General features: G+C 41.2%; 2 protein-coding genes across 3 annotated transcripts in view; one reads left to right on the top strand and one right to left on the bottom strand.

Moving 5' to 3' along the window:
• The window catches only part of LOC108651147 (elongation factor-like GTPase 1), a 90089-nt gene that overhangs the window by 40139 nt on the left and 23462 nt on the right, over positions 1 to 26488 (bottom strand). The gene's annotated exons all lie outside the window — the stretch shown is intronic.
• Positions 11456 to 26488, top strand: part of dsx-c73A (doublesex cognate 73A) — a 35042-nt gene continuing 20009 nt past the window's right edge. For both annotated transcript variants that reach the window (XM_018100598.3, XM_089259456.1), the window contains exon 1: positions 11456 to 13379. In XM_018100598.3, coding sequence (XP_017956087.2) covers positions 11967 to 13379 — 1413 coding nt within the window. In that variant the 5' untranslated portion in view covers positions 11456 to 11966. The remainder of the gene's footprint in view (positions 13380 to 26488) is intronic.

Below are 26488 nucleotides of genomic sequence, written 5' to 3' on the forward strand. Positions count from 1 at the left end.
TACCTCCTATCTTTTATCTTCTATATCCTATTTCATAGATCGTTTCTTATATATCCTATATCATATATCTTATCTCCTATTTCCTGTCTCCTATCTCCTGTCTCCTATCTAATATCTCCTATCTCCTATCTCCTATCTCCTATTTCCTATCTTCTATCTCCCATCTCATATCTCCTATCTCCTATCTCCTATCTCCTATCTCCTATCTCCTATCTCCTATCTCCTATCTCCTATCTCCTATCTCCTATCTCCTATCTCCTATCTCCTATCTCCTATCTTCCATCTCCTATCTCCTATCTCCCATCTTCCATCTCCCATATCCCATCTCCTATCTCCTATCTCCTATCCCCTATCCCCTATCTCCTCTCTCCTATCTCTTATCTCTCGTATCTCCTCTATATCCTATATTTATTCTTCCTTTTTCGCTCACTGTACTTTGTTTGTTTAGATAGTAAGTAAGCACATTGTAATTGATAACAGCAATTGGCATTGCAACACCCGCTAACAACTTTATTGTGCTGCTGCTGCTGAGACGTCAAGAGCATGTAAGAGAGAGAGAGAGATAAAGAGAGAGAGGAGAGCAGGAGACAGATAGATACTCAGACAATGCGTGTAATCTAGTTGTTGTGGTTGTAGCGCCCAAAAAATAAAAGCAGAAAAAATAAACTTGACTGCATTCGCTGCTTTGACACATTCGCTTGTGGGTTGTGGGTGATAACTTTCAACGGTTTCACGTTGGAAATTGGCTGCGACCCAAAGGCGGGCTGCTGCCTGTGGGAAATTAATGAATTAAGAGAGAGAGACTCTGGCCTGGCGGTAAGAAGAAAAACAAAAATGAAAAGAAAAAAAAAATGGAAATAAGTAATGCTCACATTACATTAGCGGCAGCCGTTGCAGTTGCAGTTGCTGTTGCAGTTGTTGCTGTTGCTGTTGCTGCCAAGTGGCAGGCAACTGCTTTAACTCATTTCCACGACACTCAAATGAGCAAAATTATTGCGGTTAAGTACGCGAACGAAAAGATTTTTCCGACTGCAGCTAAAAATCGGAAAGTAAGCAAAAGAAAAGTCCCCTCGTTAGAAGAAGAAGAAGAAGACGACGATGATGATGAAGACGATGCACAAGAAGAGCTGTTGCTGTTGCTGTTGCTGTTGCAATTGCAATTGGCAAGCGTCGAGGGAATTTTCGTAGCTGCCTTTTGTTCCGACTCAATTCAACTCAACTCAACGCAGCTCAACTCGACTCGACGCGACGCGACGCGACTCGACTTGATGGCAGATCGTGAATTAAATTTAAACAGCAGAAATACAAAATAAATAAATGGGACAAGTGAGCGCATCGCCAACAGAAAAGACCGAAAAAACCTAGCGACTGGTGTGGAAATTATAGGGCTCCATAAGCAATAGCCAGCTGCTAGAAATGGCAGCGTGAGTAAACTTGGATTATTTGATTTCAATACTAATATTTTCATAAGAATTTGTACAGACTACTCTTTATATATGAATATATAGTATAGATACGGAACTTATTAGGATATACATTATATAGGAATGCAACTTTGAGTCAAACTAAATCATATTCAAGTATGATCAAATCAAGTTAGCATATTCACGTTAAATCTCAGCTAATATTATTCATTCATTATTCATATCATTCATTTATAATCATATTCTAGTCATTTATATTCATATTCGAAGTATTCCCAAGTCCATTCAATAGTCTAAAATTCAAGTCAATATGGTATAGCCTCTCTATAGTCTATAGTATTACTTCTACTATTCAAGACCTAATCGTGCCGATTCATAAACAGAATCTAACCACACTTCTACGAAATCCCATAGAGCCGTGTCCAAGTCCGCTGTGAGTCGTGTAAGAACTCTATGGCTAGTCTAGGCAATTTGGGAGCTTGACTATTTTCACCCAGCCAGTTTCTTTTAGCTTCTATCGCATTTAGCACAGACACGCATATTAAGTCAGCTCGTGTCACGCTATGTAAAGCACGAACCGCGTTCAACTCGAAGCCAAAAGAGGCAAAAGTCAATGCTGGTTGGGGGTTGAGTGGGGAAAGGGTAAAGGTAGCGGGTGCGAGAGCTAGAGGAGTCATCTAACGTCTCTTGTTGCCTTGTCATTGATAGGCCGCAAGAAAAGTGCACGAAAGAAAGAAATCAACATGATCAAGCATTGAGCTAACGATACGCCAGCCAAGGCGGTAGATGCGACCAAATTGGCACATTAGACAAATTGTTGCAGGGGCAACAACAACAACAACAACAAGGAAAAGAAAAAGAAGATGAAAAAACTGCAACAACTCAATAACGCAATGCCAAATGCTAAATGCAATACTGAAACTGAACTGTAGTTCATAAATCGAATATGGCTAAAACCATCCTAGGGTAGGGGGAGTAGGGGGAGCGGGCTGTCAACAACCGCAAGTCAAAGAAACTACCATATACTATAGCCCATCAGTCAATCGTCACTGAGAGAATTGGAGTTGAAGTCAGAGGTGCGATCAGATGTCAGGGCCCGAGCGACTCAGACGAGTCGAGACCTTTTCAGACCGCTAACCAGAAGACCGCGTGCACCATTTAACAAAGCCGCACAATTTAAGCCATCATTGACCCATTTACGAGCGTACACAGTCAGCCACTGGGGATTGATGATGATGCTGGATGCTGGATGCTGATGCTGAATGCTCAATGTTGATGCTGCTGCTGTAGCTCTAGCTCTGGCTCTGGCTGTTGCTGCTGTTGCTGTTGCTGTTGCTTCTGGTTCTTTTGGGCCTCCGCATCATCATGTGGCATAAAGTGTCGCCATTTAATTGGCCTGTAAGGCGGCAACACCGGCGAGTCTCTGAACGCCTCTTGCCAAATATGTCTCTCGCTCTCGCTCGCGCACTTCACATGACTTTGACACTTTGGGCCGTGTCCAAAATGCTGCGTGAGTTTTGAAGTCATCTTTGGTCTGTATGCACAGTTTGGCCTAGCTGTAGGCGGGGTATATTAGCTCCCTACTGTTGTTTATCTTTTGGGGTTTCGTTTAGTTTGTCTAGCAAAATGTGAAGGTCTTGTGCAGTTAATAGGGGTGTTTACTGTCTGTACTTTGGTCTAATGCATACTATAGGGGCGTTTACTGTATCTGCTTTATAAGACTTTAGTTGTTGATATCATCTGTGTTATGTATAGAACAATTTCCTTACTAAAGTTCTTTCTCTTGGGCTGAGCCAAGTTGGCCTTCATAATATCACATACAGCTTTGCAGCATCTAATAAATACAGACGTATAGATCGCCTTTCCCTGCAATTCTCATGACTTTATTAATGTTATTGTGGACTGCATGTTGTGATTAACAATGCAAGTACGAATGAATATGAATGATGAATGATTGTATGTATATACATATATAAGTATTCAGGTATTTATGTATGTAAGCATCTATGCATGTATGTATGAATATTTGCAAGCATGTTTATATGTATTTGTATTCATGCATATATTGATTTGAGAATGTATGCAAGTATGTGTGCATTTAGTGATGTATATATTGATATATGTATGTACATATGTAGCACATGTATGTATGTATGTATGTATGTATGTATGTATGTATGTATGTATGTATGATGAAGTATTTTATCATGAATGTATGTATAGTTAATTAAGAATGTATGCAGTAAGTATCATCTATGATGTATTTATGATGTAAGTATGTATGTAAGTATGTATGTAATATGTTATGATGTATGTATGAGTATGTATGTATGTATGTATGAGTATTTATGTATGTATGTATGTATGTATGTATGTATGTATGTATGTATGTATTGATGTATGTATGTATGTATGTATGTATGTATGTATGTATGTATTTATGTTGTATGATGTATGTATGTATGTATTGTATGATGTATGTATGTATGTATGTATGTAAGTATGTATAATGCATGCATGTATGTATGTACCCACTGATAGTACTGATAGAAATATTGATTCCAAGCATGTATGATGTATGTAAGTTTGCTTAGGTATATGTTCTAAAAATCAGGATACATGAGAATGCTTACACATGCATACACATACATAAATACACACACATACATACATTTTAATGGCCTTGCTTTCAAAGCTCTATTCACTCCTTCAATAATATTTACTACCCCATTTAGACTCTCATTGAACGAAGACAGTGTATGTTGCCATCGTGAACTCGTTCGATGCCGCAAGTTCGTGTTCTTTGGTGACTTTGCAGTTGCTGCTGTTTGCCGATGTTGTTGCGGCTATTGTTGCCGCTGTTGCCCCTGTTGTTGCTGTTGATTTAAACAGCAAGAATTTTTGCGTCATGCGCTTTAATTAAATTTTTGTTTTGGCTTGATTTTGTTTCTGTAGTGTCATGCTAGCCATGTCTAAGACGCGCTGGCCAGCGGCAGACAGACAGAATTTGGAGTGTATTGTGGCAGCAGGAGTCAGCTAGCATGTGATGTCACTCACATGACCAAAACCGGCTAGTTGGCCATTTGAAGTTCATGGCACACACATAATTACAAATTCATTTGGCACAATTATGCGGCACAGTTGCTGTCGAGTGTTGCCTGTTGGTTGCTGCACGCCAGCCAGCTCCAGCGACACACATTTAATTGCATTTGGCAAACGAGCAACAGTCGCAGCAGCAGCAGCAGCAGCAGCATCAAGTGCCTCCACGCAGTGCAGCAAATGCAACCAAGTTTATAGCTCTAAAAATAAAAGACGCAACACGCGAATTCCGATTCTGCGAGACAATTGCCAACGCATGAAAATTGCTGCCTAGGCACTAAATTAAATGCTTAATGCAACCAGCCTCCATAGAGATATGTGAAGCTCGAGAGCTCCAGATCTCTAGCTGCTCCAGCTGCTCGGGCCCATTCATTGGTGTCTTGTGAAATGCTTATGCTGCAAACACTTTGGCACGATTTTAATTTGCTTTTAGTGCTGTAATTCATTTGGGTTGCCCCAGCTCTGATAAATGGAAATGAGCACAATTAGTCGTGGGGGGTGTGCCGCAATCTTTTTTTTTTTTCCTTTAACTCCTGGCTGGCTGGCTGCCTACCTGCTGCTGCTGCTGCTGCTGCTGCATCTGCTAGATTGCATCTGTTTGGCCGGCTTGCAACTGGTTTTATCTGGCGGCTATCTATTTTAAAATTTATCAAGATAAACCGGCCAAGCCAAGCGCATCGTATAATAAATAAAACAAATATGAAAATCGTAACGATTGAATTCAAGATATTTTCACTCGAGATTTCTGCAACGGCAACCAATTAGTAAATGTTGCTAAGCGATAAATTATTACCTACGTTTCTAGTTGGGCATATGTTAGGCTCAGTCTGTTAATGTTGGCATCATGTAATGGCTATGTGGGCCAGACTTTGGCTTCAAATTTCATTCTCATGATTTAGTTGGGCAAATGTTAAATGAAGTCTGTTAATGTTAATGGTTATGTCTTTTATATTAATCGAAAGCTATCTATGTGTAATGTTATAGTTATGTTAATTATGTTAATGCTAAGATGCATGTATGTTAATTCATACATGTTATTATTGTAACAGCGTTAACTGTTAGCCAGTTCGTGGCACTCTGCTTACACTTTCATTAGATCAAAATTTGGTATAAATCTAGCTAAAGATACGTCATATGACTATTACGTCAAACATTTCCAACTGTTAACTAAATATGCCAATAAAAGAAAGCTTAAGAACGTTATTATAGCAAACATTTGCTGCCTTAGCCGTTACTTTGTCACAGTAAAAGTTCCATTTACCTACGAGCCTTTGCCTTTAAGTAGATTCTTTATAAAATATCAAGTTGAGCGCTCATAGCTAATTTACATAATTCTGTTATTCAAAAGTCTGCCATTTAATAGAGTTAATTCTTTTTGTAGAACTGGTAAAGCTGGGCTATAAACTGGCGGCTAAGGCAAATGAACTTGTAGAACGCTAAGAAATCCCAAAAAATAGAAAAAAGAAACCAAAACAGAAAAATTGCCAGTTAGACTTAACATAAATTCAATTTGCAGTCTGGGCAATTACCAAGTCAGCGACTTGATTCGTTTGTCTGAGCGGAACATTATGCAATGCGCTGCTAGGCTCATCAAATGGCCACTGGTTGGACCTGATTGTTTCAACACCAACTGTTCGGCCAACTGGTGGCCGAGTCAACGAACCTCTGTCTGACAGCTGGGCGCAAAATGCTGTCCGTCATTTGGGCAGCGGGACGAGGCGCAACTACCAAAAAGTTGCGACGGCGCCGCGGTCGCCTGCAACGGTACCCAAGTATATAAAACCCAAACGGACAAATGGAGCACTCGCAAGAACTTCACATGTTACAAAAGAGGTCCGAAAAAAGCAGACGACAAATTAATGAGTAGATACGACTGTTTAATACTCGCTCAGGATTAAAATGCTATGAGACAAGGAGGGAACGGGAAGGAGGGGGAGGAGCTGGAGCAGGAAAAAGTCGATAGGGAATGTGAAAACGGAAGAGAAAAAACGAAGAGAGTTAAAAAGAGAACAGAAGAAAAGGGAGTGTAGTGAGGGATCAAGAGAGAAGAGAAGATCTACCTTTTTCATTCCTCTAAGAGAGAAGAGAAAATCAGAAAAAAAGAGCAGAGCGAAGTAGATGAGATAGAAGAAAGCCAAGCAGAAGAGAAGGAAAGAAAGAGAGAGACAAACACAGAGAGAGATAGAGAGAATAAAGATAAAAGAGAAGGAAGCATCAAGAAGAAAAAAATGAGTTTCCCTCTTTCTTCATTCCTCGTAATGCTCTCTTAAGAGAAGATAAAGGAGAAAAACGAACAGTATCCCTGTTCGAATAGAACTGAGAAGAAAACTTAGTATGTGACCGGAAACAGAGGAATAGAACAGAAACTGTAACTCAAGCTCATATGCTCGTGTTGATGGCGTGGGCGAGCATTAAGTAAAAAACCTGGACTAAATGTGGCCGAGAAATCACCGTGAGGCAGTAGCGGCAACTGCCACGGGAGTATTTAATAACAGCAACAACAACAACAACAACAGCAACAGCAACTCTAACAACTGTTGCAACTTGGGGGCGCCGCTAATGAGTGAAGCAACTGGACTCGCGCCCCCCCGAGGGGTGGGCACTGTCATAAACAGCTAATAGACGCGTGCAGCGACAACTTGATTAATTGAAACTAAATGGCCCAGCGGCAGAACTGAAGCCGACTATAGAGCAGATGCTGTAGCAACAGCAGCAGCAGCAACATCATTGGCAGCTGCGTGCTTTGCAACAATTACAAAACGGCATTTAGTTGTTGCAGGAAATGCAACAAGCGCTTGGTCACAATTAAGCAAATGACAAATGACATTAAATTGCATGCAAAATGCAGAATGTAGAAGAAGAGAAACAATTGCTGAGAATCGACAATCGAACGGCAGGAGGAGGCGCAAGGCCAAGTGTTGCACGGTCAATGAACGGCAGCAGCAGCAGCAGCAGCAGCAGCAGCAGCAGCATCGGTAGCAAGCAGCAACATTCCAAGCTGCTGCCCGTTAGAAGCTGCGCAGTTTTAATAAATTTAAATGTGGCCAACAATGCAATCATTTAAACGGCAACAACAATTGGTAATTGAAGCAGGCACAAGTTATGCAGCAGCAATTGTTGCCGCCGCTGCTGTTGTTGCTGTTGCAGCGCCAACTGTTTGCCCGTCGGTTTGGCTTATCACTGAAATTTGTTGCAGCTCTTACAGTGCCGCATTTGCTGTGGATAACGTCTGGCAATCTTGCATAATGCACGGCAGCAACATGCAGCCGCAGCAACATCTGCGCCCTAACTGTACCTGGGCAAGCGCTGTCGGACGCCGCATTACACAAATAACATCTAATAATAGTAATAATTCAAATTAATTTCGCACCCAGCACCAAAGTAGCAACTATTTGAAATCATTATGTGTTAAAGAGAAGGCGCAATGCGAACAGCAGCAGCGACAGCAACAGCAACAGAGAGATGTTGCCGTCGTGCATTTTATCGCTGGCTAAAAAATCAGCAGCAATTTGCAAAAGAGCGGAATCATTTGCACTATTAAAATAAAAATGAAGACAAAACTCGCAGATAAAGCGAAAATAGAAATAAGAAATGCAATGCAAAAGGCAGGCACAGTAAAGCAACAGCAACAGCAACAGCAGCAGCAGCAACCGAAAGCCAATAGAGTGTTTGCAGCAGCAACAATTGCTAAGGAAAAGGCGCAGACGCCGATGCGGCAACAAAAATTACCGCCAAAGACCAAAAGATCAAACTGCAGGGAAATAAACAACAACAGCAGCAGCAGCAACGACAACAGCAACAACAACAGCAGCAGGAGCAGCAACAGCAACAAATAAAGTTCCCTCAGCAACAACAACAACATACGGCAACAGCAACAAGAACTACAACAACAAGCAAGAGTTCCCCAAAATGAGGCTGTTCAGCTAGCAGATACCCTGTGTTTACAGTGGATTGATAAATACATATATCGATATATTTCTATAAATCAATATCGTCATTTATCGATATTTTTAAAATTTCAATATAACAGACTGTAAAGCGTTGAGGCAGAAATATGGGATATGCATAAACTCATATATTTATTACTGTAATCAGGCGGGTTTAGCTGCTTATACAGAGAAACAAATTAAATAATAATTATATATACTCTATGAGAAATTCTACTTCTGACTGTTCCATATATGTATAGAGGTTATTATACCTCTCTGCAAACATTTGCAATGGGTATTTGGTATAAAAAGCAGATTGCCATTGGCACTTGAGCAGCAGCAGCAGCGGCAGCAGCAGCAGCATCGTGCAGCATCTCTTTCGCTCGCTCACTTACACTCCCTCAGCCTTTCTCTCGCTCACACACTCCAGCTCACGCTCTCTCTCTCTCTCTCCGTGTGTCTATGTCTATGCAAAAGTTGCTCTCGGCTGCAAATGCTAAACAGTCGCTGGCTAAAAGGGCCACAGCCAAGCTTTTCATTGCTGGTAAAGTTCAAGAGTTGCAGTTGCCAATGCCAATGCCGTGGATGTTGCTGCTGCCGCGCTGCTGCTGTTGCTGTTGCTGCTGCTGTGGCAGATGATCGCGCCGCGCCGCGTCGCTCGCATATTTTATGCCGTCTTGCCACCAAAGAATGCAGACGCCGCCATTGCGTTGCATATGCATAAAGATAAGCCGAAGAAAGTTGCCCGGTTGCAACTATTTTTCGTTTTTCCTCGTATACTTTTTGTTTTTCGACAGCAACAGTTGCAGCTGGCCACGCAGCAGCAGCAGCAGCACCCACTCACAACGGCAAATGGCACCCACGATTTGCATGTGTGTCAATGCGATCAGAACGTGTCTTCCATTTGGCTAATGAAGCGCCTAAGGACTTGTCAAACGCATGCCAAAGGAGGGCGTGCCACAATTAGGGAGGCAAAACTTTGGGCTCCTCTTCTTGTTGCTCAGCAAATTATGGACAACTTTTGCAGTAAGTAAGCCGCAAGCAACAGCAACAGCAGCAGCAGCAACAGCTACAGCAGCAGCAACAGCAGCCACAGCTGGCTCATCTATCAGGTGCATTGATCTATGGCCATTTTTTTAATTAACGCTCGGTTTCTTTTATTGGACATGGACCCAGTGGGAGCCCAGCAGACAACGACCTGGGTGCCATTTGTTATTGTTTTATGGCGTTCCCATGGTAGAAATTTTCAATGGCAAACACTCCGCTATATCTAGCCTATAGATATCCACTGAGTCATATATATATAGGTGCATATATGTATATTTATGAGAAAGGCCGCTAGAAATGGAAATCCATGAAGATCATTAGCAGCCACAACACGTACGATCACAGGGCCGCGTTGAGAATGGAGTGGGCTGGCGAGAGGAGGGCGGGGACTCAATTAACTTCGAGTGAGAGCACACGCGACAAATTATGTGTATTATAAATGTTGTCATTTAAGCTAAATTGAAACCGAGGCAGCCAGAGCAGGCGAGTCGCCGGCTAAGGTGTCTCTGGGCGGCAGGTTTGACCAGTTGGGAGATGAATTAGATTGAGTTAGAGTATATGGAGAGTATGTGCTGTTCGTAAGTGGGAATAGAGATGCTAGATATATCAGATGTAGGTATATGAATTTAGTTTAAGCTTTCAGAATATATGTCAAGCTGAACGACTGCAGAATTTTATGCAGTGATCATCATTATTAAGCAATTGATGCATAAAAAACCCTGTTTCTTATGAACAATCTATTCATGCTTTAAAAAACCAAGTTTTGTTCATAATAAAACTATTTTTAATTTCTCCGCTAATATTGAAATTTCGATTACTCTCAATAATACACTCACTAGAATTTAGACATTTCTCAACTTATCTGCTTCATATCGAAATTCAATATATTAGATGGTGTTATCTAAGAGAAAACTCTAAAATAGAGACTTGAGATATTCCTATCCCAGCTTCTTGGCATCTACTCCAATTCCCAAATATACATATAGAAACTCTCACTTATCTGTCCAGCCATCAATGATACCAAATGGTCGTTCTCATACGCACAACGAATACTTTCTTATCAGACATACCAATGTTTATGAGCAATGATTCAGCTCAACCAAAACACACTCAGTCAGTTCCCGATCTGAGCAACATAAAAGTCAAATTTGTAAAATCTCCAGCAGTAAACATGCATAAACAAGTCAAGGCAAGAGTATTACGTGATCGTCATACAAAACTCTATGCTTTCCTATCATTTTATAGAGCACATCGATGACAGGCTAAACGATGCGGCGTTGACATTGAAGCGAAAGCCAAGAACCAGGCCAAAATGCAAAGAATCTAGTCGAACAGCAGCAGCAGCTCGATTGTGTGTGTGCGTGGAATGACTAATTGAATGGAGCGAGCCCCCCTGTCGAGCGGGAGCCCTCCCCAAGCCATCGACAACAACTTGATCAGCTGTCAAACGAACTCAACATATTGCACATTCAGTCAAGGCGAAGGCGAAGACCCCGAAAATTGTAGCAGTTCAACAACGTTTCAACAACAGTTCAACAATGCAACATGTTCGAAGCCTAACAGCGCCGCTAACAGCAGCTGTTAACTTAACAGTTAAGCTAGAATTAGGGTATTCAGCTGAAATTTTGGCCTTAAATCGAGTGCAAAAAATAAATATTTATAAAAGTAAATAAATAAATAATGATAATACTGAATGTAAGAAACTGTTAAAAATTCAACAATATTTAAGTAGAACTTTTGCAGACATTGCAACTGTTAGATCTTGGTATCTTTCTACAGCGAGTCAAACCGGTTCGCAAAAGCTGGGAGAAAAGTCTGCAGCGAGACAGCAAAACGGCGACGGCGACGGCGACGGCAACGTCACTGTCGACGCTGACGGCAGCAGCGGCAGCGTTTTCCGGTTGAAAATTTTTAAAAGACGCTGCCGCAACGCGGCCTGAAACATTTGTACCAAGACGTTAGACGACTGCGCAACTGCGATCGGAGCGCGAAGGCTAACGAAAGTAGAAGAAGTTTAATAAATAATCAAATAGAAATACATACATATATACACACATACATGTGTATGTTTATATATGTATTAATATCTAGAAAGAGAGAGACAAGTGCCTAGATCCACAGTAAAGCTGACTCCTGACCAGCTTGGACTTGGAATTGACAACAGAGTCGTGCGCCGTGCAGCCAGTTACAGTTAGTTGACACTAATACGGGTTGAACAAAAAATACGAAAAACTAAAATAAAAAAATATTTATTAAAAAAAAAGTAATTTATATAAAGAAAATAAATTCGATATAAAACTGGATATAAATAAGTAAAGCAAAAGACAAAACCAAAGCGAGTTCCACTTTTCGAAAAGTGCGTGAGTGTGTGCAACTGTGTGTGTGTGTGTGTGCGTGAGAGAGTGTTAATAGCAGCTAAGCCACCTGCAAGAACTGCAACACCTTCTCCCCGGCTCTGTTAGAAGAGATGGCGCTCAGTGCAGCCTGGAGCTGCGCCTTGGCGCTGCTTGCAATGCTCTGCGCTCTGCCCGCCGCCACGCAAGCGGACTATCCCGGCGTCATCGAGCTGGTGGGCTACAGCAATAGGCGTGCGCGCACCCACTTCATGGAGAGCCCCAGCTATCCCACCTTGGCGCCGCCAGCGTCGAAGACACGCGCCGACATCGAAACCGTTAAGCGCAATATGAAGAAATACGATCGTCTGCTGGAGTTGGATACGAAGAATTTGCCCGAGCCGCAGAAGGATATGCTGGCCAGGATTGTGGAGCGTGTGGCCCGGCTCAAGGAGACGCTGGACATTGAGGAGCAGCAGCTGATACAGCAGGAGCAAACCTCGGCGAGGAGCAACAGTGGCAGCACCACCACCAACAACAACAACAACAGCAGCACCAGCAGCACACAGCAGCTGTCCACAGAGGAGGCCGAGGGCAGCACATTGCCCACCACCGGCTATACCGAAGCCGAAACGGATCCCACACTGCTGCTGGACGAGACCACGCTGCTGGAGCTGCAGAATACCATGAATGAGCAGGCGGCGCTGCAGGCGGAGGTCACGGCCCAGACCATGCTCATGAAGGAGCTGCCCACCACAACCGATGTGAGCGAGATGGCGGCAACCACGCTGGGCAACAGCGCCGAGGACACCCAATCCACCGAGCAACTGGAGCAGGAGCAAGATGAACTCGAATCGGAGCAGTCGACAACGAGTGGCGATGCTCTGACCGATGCCACCGATCCGGATGATCAGTTTGTGGCCGCACGCTCGAATAACAATATCGCTGCGATCACAGCAGCCGATCCGGAGCCCAATACCAGCACCACCTCGAGTGCGGGCAACCAACGCACGCTGAGCACCATGGGCAAGCACAAGATTCGACCCACCAAGCGACCCTTTGGCCACAAGGTGGCCGCGGCACTGAAACGTGGCCCACAGCAGCGACCCGGCAGTGTCAGCGCCGCAGCCGCGAATGCAGCGGCCCAGTCAAAGCCGCCCACAAATACGGCCAACAAGAAGCAGAGTGGCAGCACCAGCAGCTATCAGAAGCTATCGACCAAGCCGCAGCAGCAGAAGGTAACGCCAGCTGGCTCCACCCATTCGGCCACCATGACAACTGCCAACTCGCCCGCCCCCGCCCTGCCCATAGAGCAGCTATACACGCGCACGCCCCAGGCCAATATACCACTTGCTGCAGCCAGCTCCTCCTCAGCAGCAGCAGCAGCAGCAGCAGCGGCAGCACCCAGCGATGCCATGGTCTATGATGCGCATGTGAATGCCTCCGCATTGATAGACAGTCTCAATACGCATGCGCGCGAGGAATACTATCAGCAGAAACTCAACAGCAACAGCAACAGCAACAACAACAACAATAAGGATAATAAGGTAAGTGCTGTTAGCCACAAGTCAAGCTGCCCACCAACAACTCTAATGAGCCAACCAAATTTGGTAAAAGCCAACCATAAAGCAATTGCCTTTGACATTTTCCGCTTAATTAGCTACGAGTTGGCCAAAAAGACAATGCAACGATATATATATACACATATATATTACAGACAGTTTTGGGGGGTGGGAGGTAGATAGCTTAAGAAACCGTTTTTGGCCGAAAATGGCACAGAAACAAAAAGCAACAAAAAGCGCAGAGCAGTTGAATGTCAAATGCAGAATTATTGGTACAACTTGACTTTGAAAGCTGCAACATGGGGCAGCCAACAGCAACAGCAACAAGCAGCAGCAGCAGCAACAACAACTGCTGACAGCGACAACAGCAAACGACGACAACTGCGACTACAGCGAGAGCAATAGGAACAACAACAATGACAAGGCTGGCTCTAAGCCTATGCCAGAGTTCAAATACTCTAGCTGACCTGGAGCTAAGATCTAAGACAACACTCGAAAGTAGAAAAAAATTCGTCTTAGATCTATCAGCTGTGCATAAAAGAAATATTTTCTATAATTTGTATAAGGTATGTTTTACGATCTACTATCCATATACTTTATACAAAAGATCTAGCGTCTATACAATATCGTATACTAAGGATCATCCAAACAAATCGACTATATATCTATACAGATCTATTTTCTATACTATCTATCAATTCAAAGGAATATATTTACCAAGCAGCAGCCAAAATACATATTCAATAGATTTATTTATAATAATTAGAAATGCTTTTATATTCATATCTCAAATTTGGCTGGACTAAAGAAGAATATCTCCTGATATACTTAGAGCTTTCAGCTGAAACTTCAATAGGCATATTTCTTGTATAGTAAATCTTCAATTATATATAATTATAGACATTTCATATTCTATAAAAGAAGTAAGCTCAAGGCAGTCGAATTTCAGCAAAATAACTTCCAGAACAAAGGAGCTCCCATAGAACAATTTCAAAGGTCGATAGGCACAAAGTGAAATTTCTATTATTACAAGTTTAGCATGAGCAGGTTAGCAGTTAGATGGATATAAAAGTCTGACATAAAGAAGAAAAAAAAATATCCCTAACACATAAAGCAAACATACTAAATAACCTCATTCCGCTCTGCCCGCTTCCCACATATTTGCTTACGTAGCCTATATAACCCCCATCCCATATTAGGGTATTTGCTAAGAAATACACTCAAGATGGGAGCGTATAAAGTTATCCATGGCCAGAGTAGAGGCTGGCCGGGCAGTCAATGTGGCCACTTGTTATAAATGGAGCGCCTTCAGGCAATGGCTTTCCATTGCAAATCGATTGTCATAATGTTGGCAACGACAACAACCAGAGCCGACAGCCGAGCAGCCAAGCAGCAACAGTTGCTGCAGTGCAGCGCCTGGGACAATCGATGAAAACTTCCTTTTGCTGCTGAGTGGGTCAGTTTTGGCAGCAGCAGCAGCAGCAGCAGCAAAGAAAAACAGCCAAAAAAAACTTGGACAAAAGACAAGCTGTCATTGTGGATGAGGTCGGTAGGGGCGCTGGGGTAGACACAATTCAATGCACATGTCCAGATCACGGTCATGTCTGAGGGCAGCTTCTCACATTCCATCATCTATACACAGCCCACACACCAGAAAAACAAAAAGGAGTTGGAAAAATCGGAAAAGCTTGGCAATTTGTTGCCACCACTGACCTATAAATTTTGATGTGCGCCTAGGCCTGGGCAGCTCAGGCATACGTCTATGTATGTATGACGGCGATGATGATCATACGGAGGCGACTTTTCGAGTCTCCCAACTGCAACTCCAGCTACAACAACGACATAATTTATGGCTTCGATTGGCCATTGCCAATTGGCAATTCGCGAGATGCTCGTAGATGGGAATTGGCGCTCCGTAGCTGGTGATGGAGACGACACACATTGGGCTGCTAGCCGGGGCCAATTGGCGTTGCACATATATATATGTATATATACATATATCTGGCCGACTATCGACAGGTTGAGCGAGTTGCACGTACCGCGTTGCACGCTCGACGTGACACACAAACACATAATCCACATATTCCAGCGACTGCGACTGTGGCAGTTGCGGAAACAGGTTGCATCAAGAAAAAATGCGTTAGTTAGCTGCATTCAATTTGGGCCTAGGTCTTCACAGTACCTTCACCACTCTAATTATCCATTAGAGATGAGAGCGTGTGGAATTTGACTTAGCCTAGGCACACGATCCATGTAATTCATTGACATAGTTAGACTCTAACTTCAGTGTGTACTTAACAGACAATGCCTATACTCTAGAAGACTAGACTATCGATATTTATCGATTGTGAAACGAAAAAAGTTATATAAAACAAAAATCGTATGCAGTTGTTAAAGCTATCGCTAGCTTATCTAGGCTCATAGATTTATAATATCTAACTACTAGATAAACAGCTTTAACTAAAAAGCGAGTTTTATCGATTGTTGTTATAAATAAAAGTCTAGCTTAGTCAAATATATATCGCTAAATACAATAAAACTCAATGATTGCGCATAAAATGCAGTTTCAACTCCGAAACACGAGAGGAGATTCGCTTCGCATTATGCACGATATATGAAACGTAGCGAACATCTCTATAAAACTCACAGCGAGCCCATGGCGGTGCTTAATTGAATGGCTAGGCACATAGATAGAAAGGTATCCGCATCTAAATAGGCTACCAGCTGTGGCCTAATGAAGTTACTTAATTGTTCTTAGCTAGCGATAATCGAGCCGATGCAATGCGCGCGCTTTGCAAAACAATTTCGATGCCGTTTAAAGCTTTGGAAATGCGCTAAATGTCTCGAAACCTGGATTTATGGACAAGAGAGAATTACGAGACTTACGCGACATACGCGACTGACTATCAATTCGATTGGCAGCCTCGGCATTTTGATTGCCACAAGCGGGATTGGGTGCCAATCATCATGGTGGATGCGCTGCCAGAGCCAGAGCCTTTCTCCATAATATGACATGAAAATCGCACATTAAATAAGCAAGATTTTTGAGGATATTAAAATAAATGAGAAAAGTTGGTCAACGGCAAGGAAAACTTGGTATGTTAATGATATGTTAGCTGTACATATGACATAAGCTAACTTTAGCTGGGACTAAAGAAGATGGAATTCACGACAGCTGAAATATTGCTTATATTATATATATTTTTCTTGACTTATATTCAATTAAATATGTCTTCTTTTGATATTCTTAATAGAAGCAACAGCAGCATTCATTCATTTAAATTTATAGCTCACACATTGAGCCAACTTTATGAGCTCTGCTCAAGAGCTCTCTCAACTTTTAGCTGCTGATGATCAGCGAAGCATAAGGCCGAAAGACAAGGCAAAGAATCAGCATTCAACATTCAGGCTGATTGCTTCATGTCGTTTACCGCTACGAGTATCATAAATTAACGATTAAGCACAGATTTGTTCATACGGTTTGTTTCTCAATTCCCGTGTAATTAACACATTGTTAAAATTATATTTCTCAAGGGAGAGATGAAAAGCGAAATATATGTATTTGTTTGGTGTATATAAACAAAAACTCATTATTGTCGGATCGCGGATTGCGACACAAAATTTAGGAGCTCTTCAGCTAATTTGCATAGAAATAATAATAACAAAAGAAATGGAAACAGAAAAGTCAACTTTCGCTGGCATTTAATTTACACGCTTTCTAAGTCGCCCAAAAAACAAAAACCGAAAAACCAAAAAGCCAAAAAAAAAAAACTAAAAATAAACAAAATAAATAAAGAAAGAGAATCTAGAACCCAAGCTCAAATCGAAAGGTGCTAATGGGCCACAAATCAAGACCAAATGCCAAATAAATTTTCAATATACTCAAAGAGCAGCATAATAGATGCTTTCATATCATCGGCCTCTGAGCTTAATGATGAAGCTAATGCACCGTTAGTTGGCATTTCAATACCACATGCCACATGCCACATGCCAGCACAATGCCTAGGTCATGGCGCTCCTGCTGCTGCTGCTGTTGCTGCCATGAATTGCAGTTAGCTTCGTCTTCATCTTTGAATGATGCAACATGCGACTTTTTCACGCTCTCAACTCATTTAATTAGTGGGCAGCTAGAGCCAACAAAATGCATGCTCAACCTGCAGCAGAAGGAAGTGAGCGACTCGAAGATATCTCTTAGAGCGGAAATACAAACTTGGTTTCCATTGTTACTTGGGCGCACATTAACTGATTCAAATGAAACTTTCTGATTAAGTTGATGGGCTACAATTTTCGGCACACCCAACTGAGAGATTACCGCTGTAGATATTGCTGCTTGGGTAACTTAGATTTTATAGGTCGATTATGCCACTATAGCTTAGATCTTGAAGATCTTATATATGTAAGTCATTTCAGAAAGGAAGTTTACTCTGTGAATAGTAATATGTCAAGACCTGTTGAGTTCCTTGAGGTTAACTGGCAAGATATAGGTATATGCCGGACTTTCTTAAGCAAAACTACTGTTCTTTATATATCTTCAACTGAGGAAACTCTGAGATATTAATTTTATCTCATTTAAGATTAATCGACATTATGAGCTAACCTTGCTTCATATCAGTTTCTACTCCACTTCCATATTGCTCATTTAACAGGGTATTCTAACTGGCCGCTGGCGCAGTGGCTTGTGCCTGACGCCAAAGCTCAGCTCAGCTCAGCTCAGCGCAGCTCAGCTGAGCGCCTCATTGACCACGCCCTCGCCCGTTGTACGTAGCTAGCAATTAATTATAGTTTTTTTCATTTGCATTATTACGTTGAAAAACTTCGAGCTACCCCAATGAAAATGGTAAAAAGAAGTTTCACTGACTAGATGTAACGCCCTACCCCAACCTCAACGTAGCCGCGTGCCTCATAACAATGACACCGACAATTTTACAACGCATAGAGCAGATAATCATAGAGTTGGGAGCAAAAGCCAAGACAAGCCAGAAACAAAAGCCAAAAAGAAAAGTGAATTGCAGTTGAGTTCATCAAAAATCAACACAAACAAAGCAAAATATATATATATATGTATGTATTTGAATTGGCCTTAGAAACCGGAACTATACCATGAAAGTGTGAAATATTTGCAGCTGCCAATTTCCTATAGATGAAGTGAGACTGAGTGGGGTTGATGGAAAGTTCAGAGCGAAATGAAGCATGGAATTGCCTACAAATCGCCTGACCATGAAATAGTTGTCATGACTTCTTAGACCAAGAAGAAGAAAGAGCTCAAACAAAACGTCGCTGGTCTTATCAGACAGAGGCTTGTTAACAAAAAAGCAGCAGCGGCAGCAGAGAGAGCCCGTTAGAGCCGAAAACTTATGCTAATCAAAGAGAACCCACCAAAAGCAATTACCTAGCGGGGTTCGAGCACTTGGCGGAAGCTGCTAAGCTAAATGCAAATGAAAGCATTCAAGCAGAAAGCCCAAGGCGGAGCAGCGAGACAAGAGCTCAAGGGAAAGAGCCTAACATTATTCATATGATTAGGAAAAATCGAACAATGCGCTGCCGAAGAAAGCTGAGAAAAGCGCAGCGATGATAGCGATAGCTCTCTCTCTCTCTCTTTTACACACACACACACACACACTCTTTATCTATCTGCATCTTGGCCTGGCTTGGAGCTCTTGAACTAGGTCTAGCTTGGCTTTCTAACTATTTCTTTTTGTTTTGGGGAAAGGGTTTTGCATTACCATCTTTGCAGCTTCTTGATTTATTAAGAGCTCAAACTTTTACTTGCAATTAAAGAATAACTAATTACAATAATTTAGAAATAAAACTGGCGCTCATTAGCAATAAAAATACGCGCAAATTATGCGAAATGTTGTAAAAGTGAAACTTCAATTATTGTGCGGGCCCTTTTAAGTGGTTTCCAGACGCCAGATACCAGATGCCAGACTCTAGACTTCAGACTCCAGACTCTTTGATCTTGGCTTCATTTGTGGCCATGACTGGCTACTACCTAGCAGCGATTTGGCCAAATGCGTGGGCCAAAAATAGGTTGCTAGCTGCGCCAATCGTGCCGCAGATCTTTCGACTTTGATGCTCTAATGAGAGCCTTGGGCGCCGGACGAGGCACTTTCCATTAAGTGAGAGTTGCAGCCAAACTAAAACAAACTACATCAAAAACTGCCAGACAGACAGTGCCCAGTGCCTGTTTGTTTAGTAGTAGTAGATGCCTCACGAGTCCACGACCAAATTAAGATCTCACAGCATTTGGCAACTAATTGTAAATGTCTTCCCACTATTTGCATTAGCATGCCTGCCTATGACCCCGCTATGGACGTCTCTCTCTAGATGCTGCCATAGACCACTCAGGCTCCCTCTTTGGAGCACTCTCCTTTCTAGAGCTAGGCTCTCTGGGCTCCTCTCTAAGCCCTCCTTCGACCCCTCTAGTGACCTCTCAACTGCTGCCTCTTTTGACCATTCAGACACCCCCTCTGGGGCCCATCAGCTCATCCTTTGCATTTTTACTTTGAGTTTGTCTTTGACTTTGGCTTTTGGCTTTCTTCTTGTAACTTTCTGCTGCTTTGGCTTTCTAGGTCGTGTAATTGTGCATAGAGCACACACACATACGGAGAAAAACAAAAACCAATTGCATTTAAATCACAATTCGTTTTGTTGTTGCCAATCTCAGCTTTAGTTGGCATTGTCTATGGCTAATTCAATTGCTGTGAAGAGAATAGAAATAAAATCTGGCAGCAACAAAAGCAACAAATATTTCGAAAATTGATAAATTATTTATAAGGCGGCCAGAACTGTACGAACTGTGCCGCTATTCTGACTTTTATGGTCTAGAAATTTATTGTACTTTCTAAAGCAAAACTAAAGAAGAAGAAGAAGCAGCAGCAAACGGAAAACAACAAAATAATCAACAAATTATTAAAAACAATAAAGAAGCGTTAGGTTTGAAAATGGTCAAAAGTAAATACTCTAACGGACTAGCTGGAAAGATAAATATAGATAGTTAAACTAATTGCTTAATTACGGATATAAATATAGATAATTATAGATGATTATATGCATATGGTAAAAATATATTTTTATTAGATTTGCCTTTAGTTGACAAATGAAAATTGGTAAAATTAGAGATGGAAATTCGCAAGCTAGATTTTTTAGAGTCCATACCCAGACATAATATTATATTTCAGTCTGTGAAGAGTAAAGAGAGAGTCCAGCCTTTCAGTAACTCTTAACCTTCTCTAAGGTTTTTTACAACTACATATAAAACATATATATGGTGGAGGAGGTATAGGAGAGATCATACACTCATATGCATACTTATATCACGCTAAGACGTCAAAGCAGGGAAACTTCTACACTGACTTTTAAGAACTCTTTCATTCCTCTCCCTTCCCTCTAAATGTTTAGCACTTGCAAAAAGTCTTTGAGGCTATCAGCTTTACGTCTATCCACAATAAGTCAGTAGGTCAGTCAGACAGTGAATCAGAGACAAACCCTCTATCCTCTCTACAAGCTCAGCTGCATTCGTTTCATCTTCTATGACAATTCGTAAAGGCTCAATCGGCACAGACCAACATACAGATCGACTGCGAGTCCCACATAGCTGTGGCTGCTCTTTTGGCCAGCTTGAACCATTGGCTTCTTGGCCTTGGGGGCAAATTTAATACAGCAATTTTAATGGCTCAGCTGCAATTAATGTGGCCATTGAAAAGATATGCATCTATCAAACTTTCCACCAAATCTATCTGGCGAGAGTGAGAGACAGAGACAGAGAAAGAGAGAGAGAGAGAGAGAGAGAGAGAGAGATATCGCACAGACATGCAATATTTAACCTAGAGACAAAAACACACACAAAACACATCATCAGGTGAATGCAATCAACGTACAAAAATAATGCTGCAAATTGCGTTTGTTTTGCTTTTCTCAATTGCGAAAAACTCAAATGTAAAACATTTCTAAAGTTTTCGACAATTTTTTTTTGCTTTTATTTCAATGTTTGTCTACGAAGTGAAAGGAGTTTATTGTTTTTGTTTAAATGGTGCAGAAAGTGTTAAAAATATTTATTGATAGATTTTATACAGATGACTCTTACAGGAAAGCAAATTTGAAGCAGTTAAATTGATTACTGATAATATATAGGCACTATTATTTTCATGAACTCTGGGAGCTGTGTACCCTGGGAAGATGGAGCAGTATATATAAAACTAAAATTACTCCTATTAGAGTTGTGTTAAATACGAAATATTATACGATAGAAATGTAATTGTGATCCTAAAAGATCTTATATACTACATGAAACTATATTATATTCGTAATACTAAATACTCTAAAGGGAAACTTCAAGATATATATAGTATTAGACAAGCGACTTAGAGAGACTTAGAAGAGAGCATATAATATGTTTTATAGCACATCAAGTTATCTATCATCTATCCGATACTAACTTCTCTCCAGCTCCAGTTCTGCTCGCTCAATAAATTTGATTGTTTTGGCATACAAGAAAACCCACTCTAAAGCAAACTTTATATCTGCATTATAATTTGAGCTGAGCGAGTATTGCCCAGTCGTTTGCTTTTATAGTTGTCGTCATTATATGTGGCGCTACAACTTTTACTGTGCATGGAGAGCAATAGCAGCAACTCCAGCTCCAGCAGCAGCAAACGCCATTCGCACTAATAAAGGCGTCATCAAATTTATGTCTAATGCAAAAGAAAGTGCCAGCCGGTGGGCGTGGCACATTTGACACAATTCTCTAGAGCAACTTGGTGGCAACTGTTGTTGCTGTTGCTGCTGCTGCTGCTGCTGTTGCTGCTGCTGCTGGCAATGCCGCTTGACTGCAATTGCCAATTGCAGAGCTCACATATTTTATATATGTTTATTGTTTGTTGTCGGCAAATTTAAATTGCTAATTTGTCGCTCTTTTCAGCTCGATTCGTTCTTGTTGCCCTGCATCGGGAAACATTGTAAACTCCACCTGGAGCCAAACGTCCAGTTGCCCATTTAAAATGCACAAAACTTTTCTGAACTTGGGCGAGCCGCATAATTTGTTGTACTAGCTGAGATGTACGTCAGATACAGAGAAAGAGCAAAAGAGAAAGAGACAGGCACAGAGACAGAGACGGAGACACACAGATAGCCTACATAAATGCATAGATATAAATATAGAAGTTTTCTGTTCTTTTGCCTTTATGAGTGGACATTAAAATGCATAAGTCAAAGTCTCAGAGGCGGCTTCTGCTGCGGAAGCTGAAGTTTTTTATGCCAACAAAATAATCGTTGAGAGTCGCTATTAAGTTGAATTTTATAGCTCAAGTCATGGTTGATCATTTTTCAATTAACTTCCATCATTTTCCTGCCTCTACAGTGGACTGTGTGTGCTAATCGATTAAATTAATACTATATACTTATCGTTTATCGATGTTTGTTATACACTTTTTGCCTTCTATATTATAAATAGAGATGTTGCTGTAGATAAAAGTAACTCAACGAATATATCGATTACTTTTGATTGCTAACGATAGTTATGATTGTAACTATAGAGTTATCGAGTACTTGATTTTTATCATTCATTGTCTACATTTCACATAAAGCAGATAACCCAAATTTACATATATCGATAACATCAAAAATGTCTCTCAACTCCTTTACAATTTAAATACATTAGTAAGTCTTGAGTCCAAGTCCAAGTCTAGAATTCATAGCTATTCGATCAAATTCCAAGGTCAGATATGAAAAATCGACAGTTATCGATAATATTTGCAAGGAATGCATCGCTTATCCATAATAATATTTCTCATTTGCAGCGAGCTCGATTATTTTCTTCTTCGATTGCTCATAATGCATCGCCTATCGATATAATTTCAAGCTGAATATCGACAAGATCAAAAGCAATATCAACATCTATTTCCTGCACATGTTTTATGCATACTATAGTATATTTGTGATAGGCCTCAGCTGGCTAGTTTAGACTTCTATTTGTAGTTATATCGAAATTGCAATTCCTGTCTCTTGTCTCACTCAACCAGTTTGCCAGCCAGTCAATACAATAACTCTTCATTAAAACGCAATTTTCACTAGATATTCGACTGGTCGTGTGCCTGGTTCGTTTTCAATTTCAATGACTTGCTGTGCCACATGTATCGATTGCATAGCTGTCTTCATCAACTCACATTGAGGCAAGTGTGGTCAGTTTTTAGGCCAAACAACTGGCACACTGACAGCTGATTGCTGCTGCTGTTGCTGCCGTTGACAACTTGACACAATTTTGTGCCAAGTGTCGATAGACAAAGTGTCAATTTCCATGCCGGGCCAGACAAATAGAAGGCCTTCAGCTGGCTTCTAGCCCTACGCAGGGCCAAACAAAGTAATAATGCTTTAAAATCGAAATCGTTTGCCGTATTTCACGGATATTACAAGCAGTTAAAGGCAGCTAACCTCTAATGGCATGGGCAAATATTGATATAGCAGTGTGGAGAGGCAGCCAGAGAGCGGTAGAGCGGGCAGAGGGGTATATTGATGATTACAATGCCAAGTCCAGAGAGGAGACTTCTCTTTAAGAGTCGTTGAATGTGGCCATAATAATGTTTGCCGGCACCACAAATGCCCACATTGTTGTTGTTGTCTATCCGTCTGTTGTCGTTAGTTGTTGCTGATGTTGTCAACTACTGTGCTGAACGTCACCAGCAATTTGTAAGCCATTGCTCTGTGTTGTTGTTGTTGCTGTTGTTGTTATACCCTATGCCCAGTGCACACTCTGCGTGTGTGAATGGTTAGCGTTAAGCTTCGCACATGGAGTCGTGCTAAGTTGACTTTGACGATTGGAGTAGCCTAAGAGCTAATGAAGTAGACTCAAGCAGCTTAAGAGTAACCATAGAGGCGTGTATCACACTTTAGACTAGTTAAATTTGTAGAGAAACACCTTCAATTCAGCACGAATCGATGATTATTGTTTATCATCGTTATCGTTTATACATATATGTACATATAAATTTGCTAATAAAATATGCAAATTCGATTCTCATTAATTATACGATAAGATGCAGACATTTTTCCAATTTATATATATTATCAGTAATCAAACTCTGAGAGAGATGTGGAGCATAGCAGTAAGACAATGAAACACAATGAGTCATTCACAAATCCCTAACTTTCTATTATATTCAAGCTCTTTCCATTTGCTTTAAATCTATAATTATCGTTTAAGCATATCTTAGGTAAATCATATATATTAACCAAATCTTTTACATTTGCCGCTCCGCGGATTACCGATAATTATCGTTTACTGACCATCACAAGTTATCGCTAAGCAGGCATCATAAGTAGGTACTATATTATGCTTAAATAATTTAATCTCATCGATATTTATCAGCTCAAAGACAATAGCTATTGCTAAGAAGCAAACTAACTAGCATTGTTTACCAAACGCGATTTTGTAAGAGCTTTCGAGTTCGATTGTAAAGTTCATAATATATTTAGCTGCTTTTGTTCCGACTAACTTAACCTAAAAATTGGCTGATAGCTTTAATCCTCATAGGAGTCGTAAAACAGAAGTCTTTTGAGGCATTCATAAGTTATATTGACAGATATAAAAGAACGAAGGCTTTAAAAATAAGAGAGCTTGCTTTGGGCATGTATTGTTTGGCATATGTGTGTGTATATGTGTGTCTATGTAAGAGTGTTTGTATAAATATGCATTTGTCTGCAGGCTATAGGTAGCCTAGTAGACTACAGGGCATCTCTTAGTCTGCCAGTATTACTAGTTCTCATTGTTGTTATTGCTGCTATTGTCTGGCCATTTGTCAGATTTATTTGTGTGTGTTTGTCTGTGTGTGTGTATGTGGGCATTGTCAGAGAGGCGTGTAAACACTTTAACATTTGACTTGGCGTCGACTCGTTGAGCTGCATTTGAATGCAATGCGACTTTCTCGCCAAGCCCCAAAACAGAAGTCAGCAATAGCAACAACAGCAACAACAACACCCGCACAATTATGTGAGAGGAGTCAAAGATGGAGCTGGGAGCTTTGGTAAGATTCCATTGAAATCATTAAAATAACAAATTGCGCACGAAACGCAGCGCCCAAAACAAAAATGGACAAAGCCAGAAATGCAGCGAGAAGCTGTACAGACGATGCTGACGATGCCAGAGCCACAAGGTAACTGGCCATGAAACCCACAACAAAATGGTGCAAAAAGGGTACAACAACAATAGCAACAACAACAGCAGCAGCAACAGCAGCAGTAAGCGGGCAATTATGGCCAAAACTGGCCAAAACGTAAGCAAGCAATGCACTTTCTAACTGCACAGAGACCAAGAAGAAGAAGAAGAAGAAGAAGAAGAGGCAGCAGCAGAAGAAGAAAAGAAAGAAATATATCTATAAAGTCATCGAAGTTTATCAACATGCGCATCATAAAAGCAAAAGTTTTCCTTTTGGGCCAAAAGCGTGTGCAATGGGCGTGGGCCACACCCACAGCTAGCAGTGAAAATCTGTGTCATTTGACAGCACAAAGAGAGAGAAAGAGAGAGAGAGAAAAAGTTCAACTCTAATTGGGTTCAAGAGGATCACATATGGTAAAAAATATTAAAAGAGAAAAAGGAAAAGGAAAGCTCGTAGCTCGTAGATTAAAGGCAACTAGACAATTGCCTGCCAGCTAGATTAATCACCCGTAGCTGGCTTTAGTTTAGTTTAGTTTAGTTATATACATAGTTGATGTGGTTCCCATGCATCCATAACACGACCGCATCTTCAATCAATGTCAGTGAAGGAACGCGAAAATTAATGAGCGAATTTTACACTGGACACAGATAAATACAAACACACTCACACACACACACACACACACACTGCACTCATATCTATATAGATATACAAATACATGTGCACATTGAGATATATTGCAGCTCGCATTTTGCGTTTGATGGGCAGGCGGAACAAAATCCAGATAGAAATAGTAAAAAGAGACGCAGCCCAATGCGAGCAGGTTTACACGTTGCGGATTAATTGGCTAAAGCAAGCAGAGCAACTGCTTATGGATTAGCAAAGAGCATACTAAATCAATTTTGCCCAGATGCTAATGCCATGAGAATGGGAAGAGAAGATGAT

Source organism: Drosophila navojoa, chromosome 4 (assembly GCF_054131105.1).
Source record: "Drosophila navojoa isolate 15081-1374.11 chromosome 4, UAZ_NAV_1.0, whole genome shotgun sequence".
Lineage (NCBI taxonomy): Eukaryota > Metazoa > Arthropoda > Insecta > Diptera > Drosophilidae > Drosophila > Drosophila navojoa.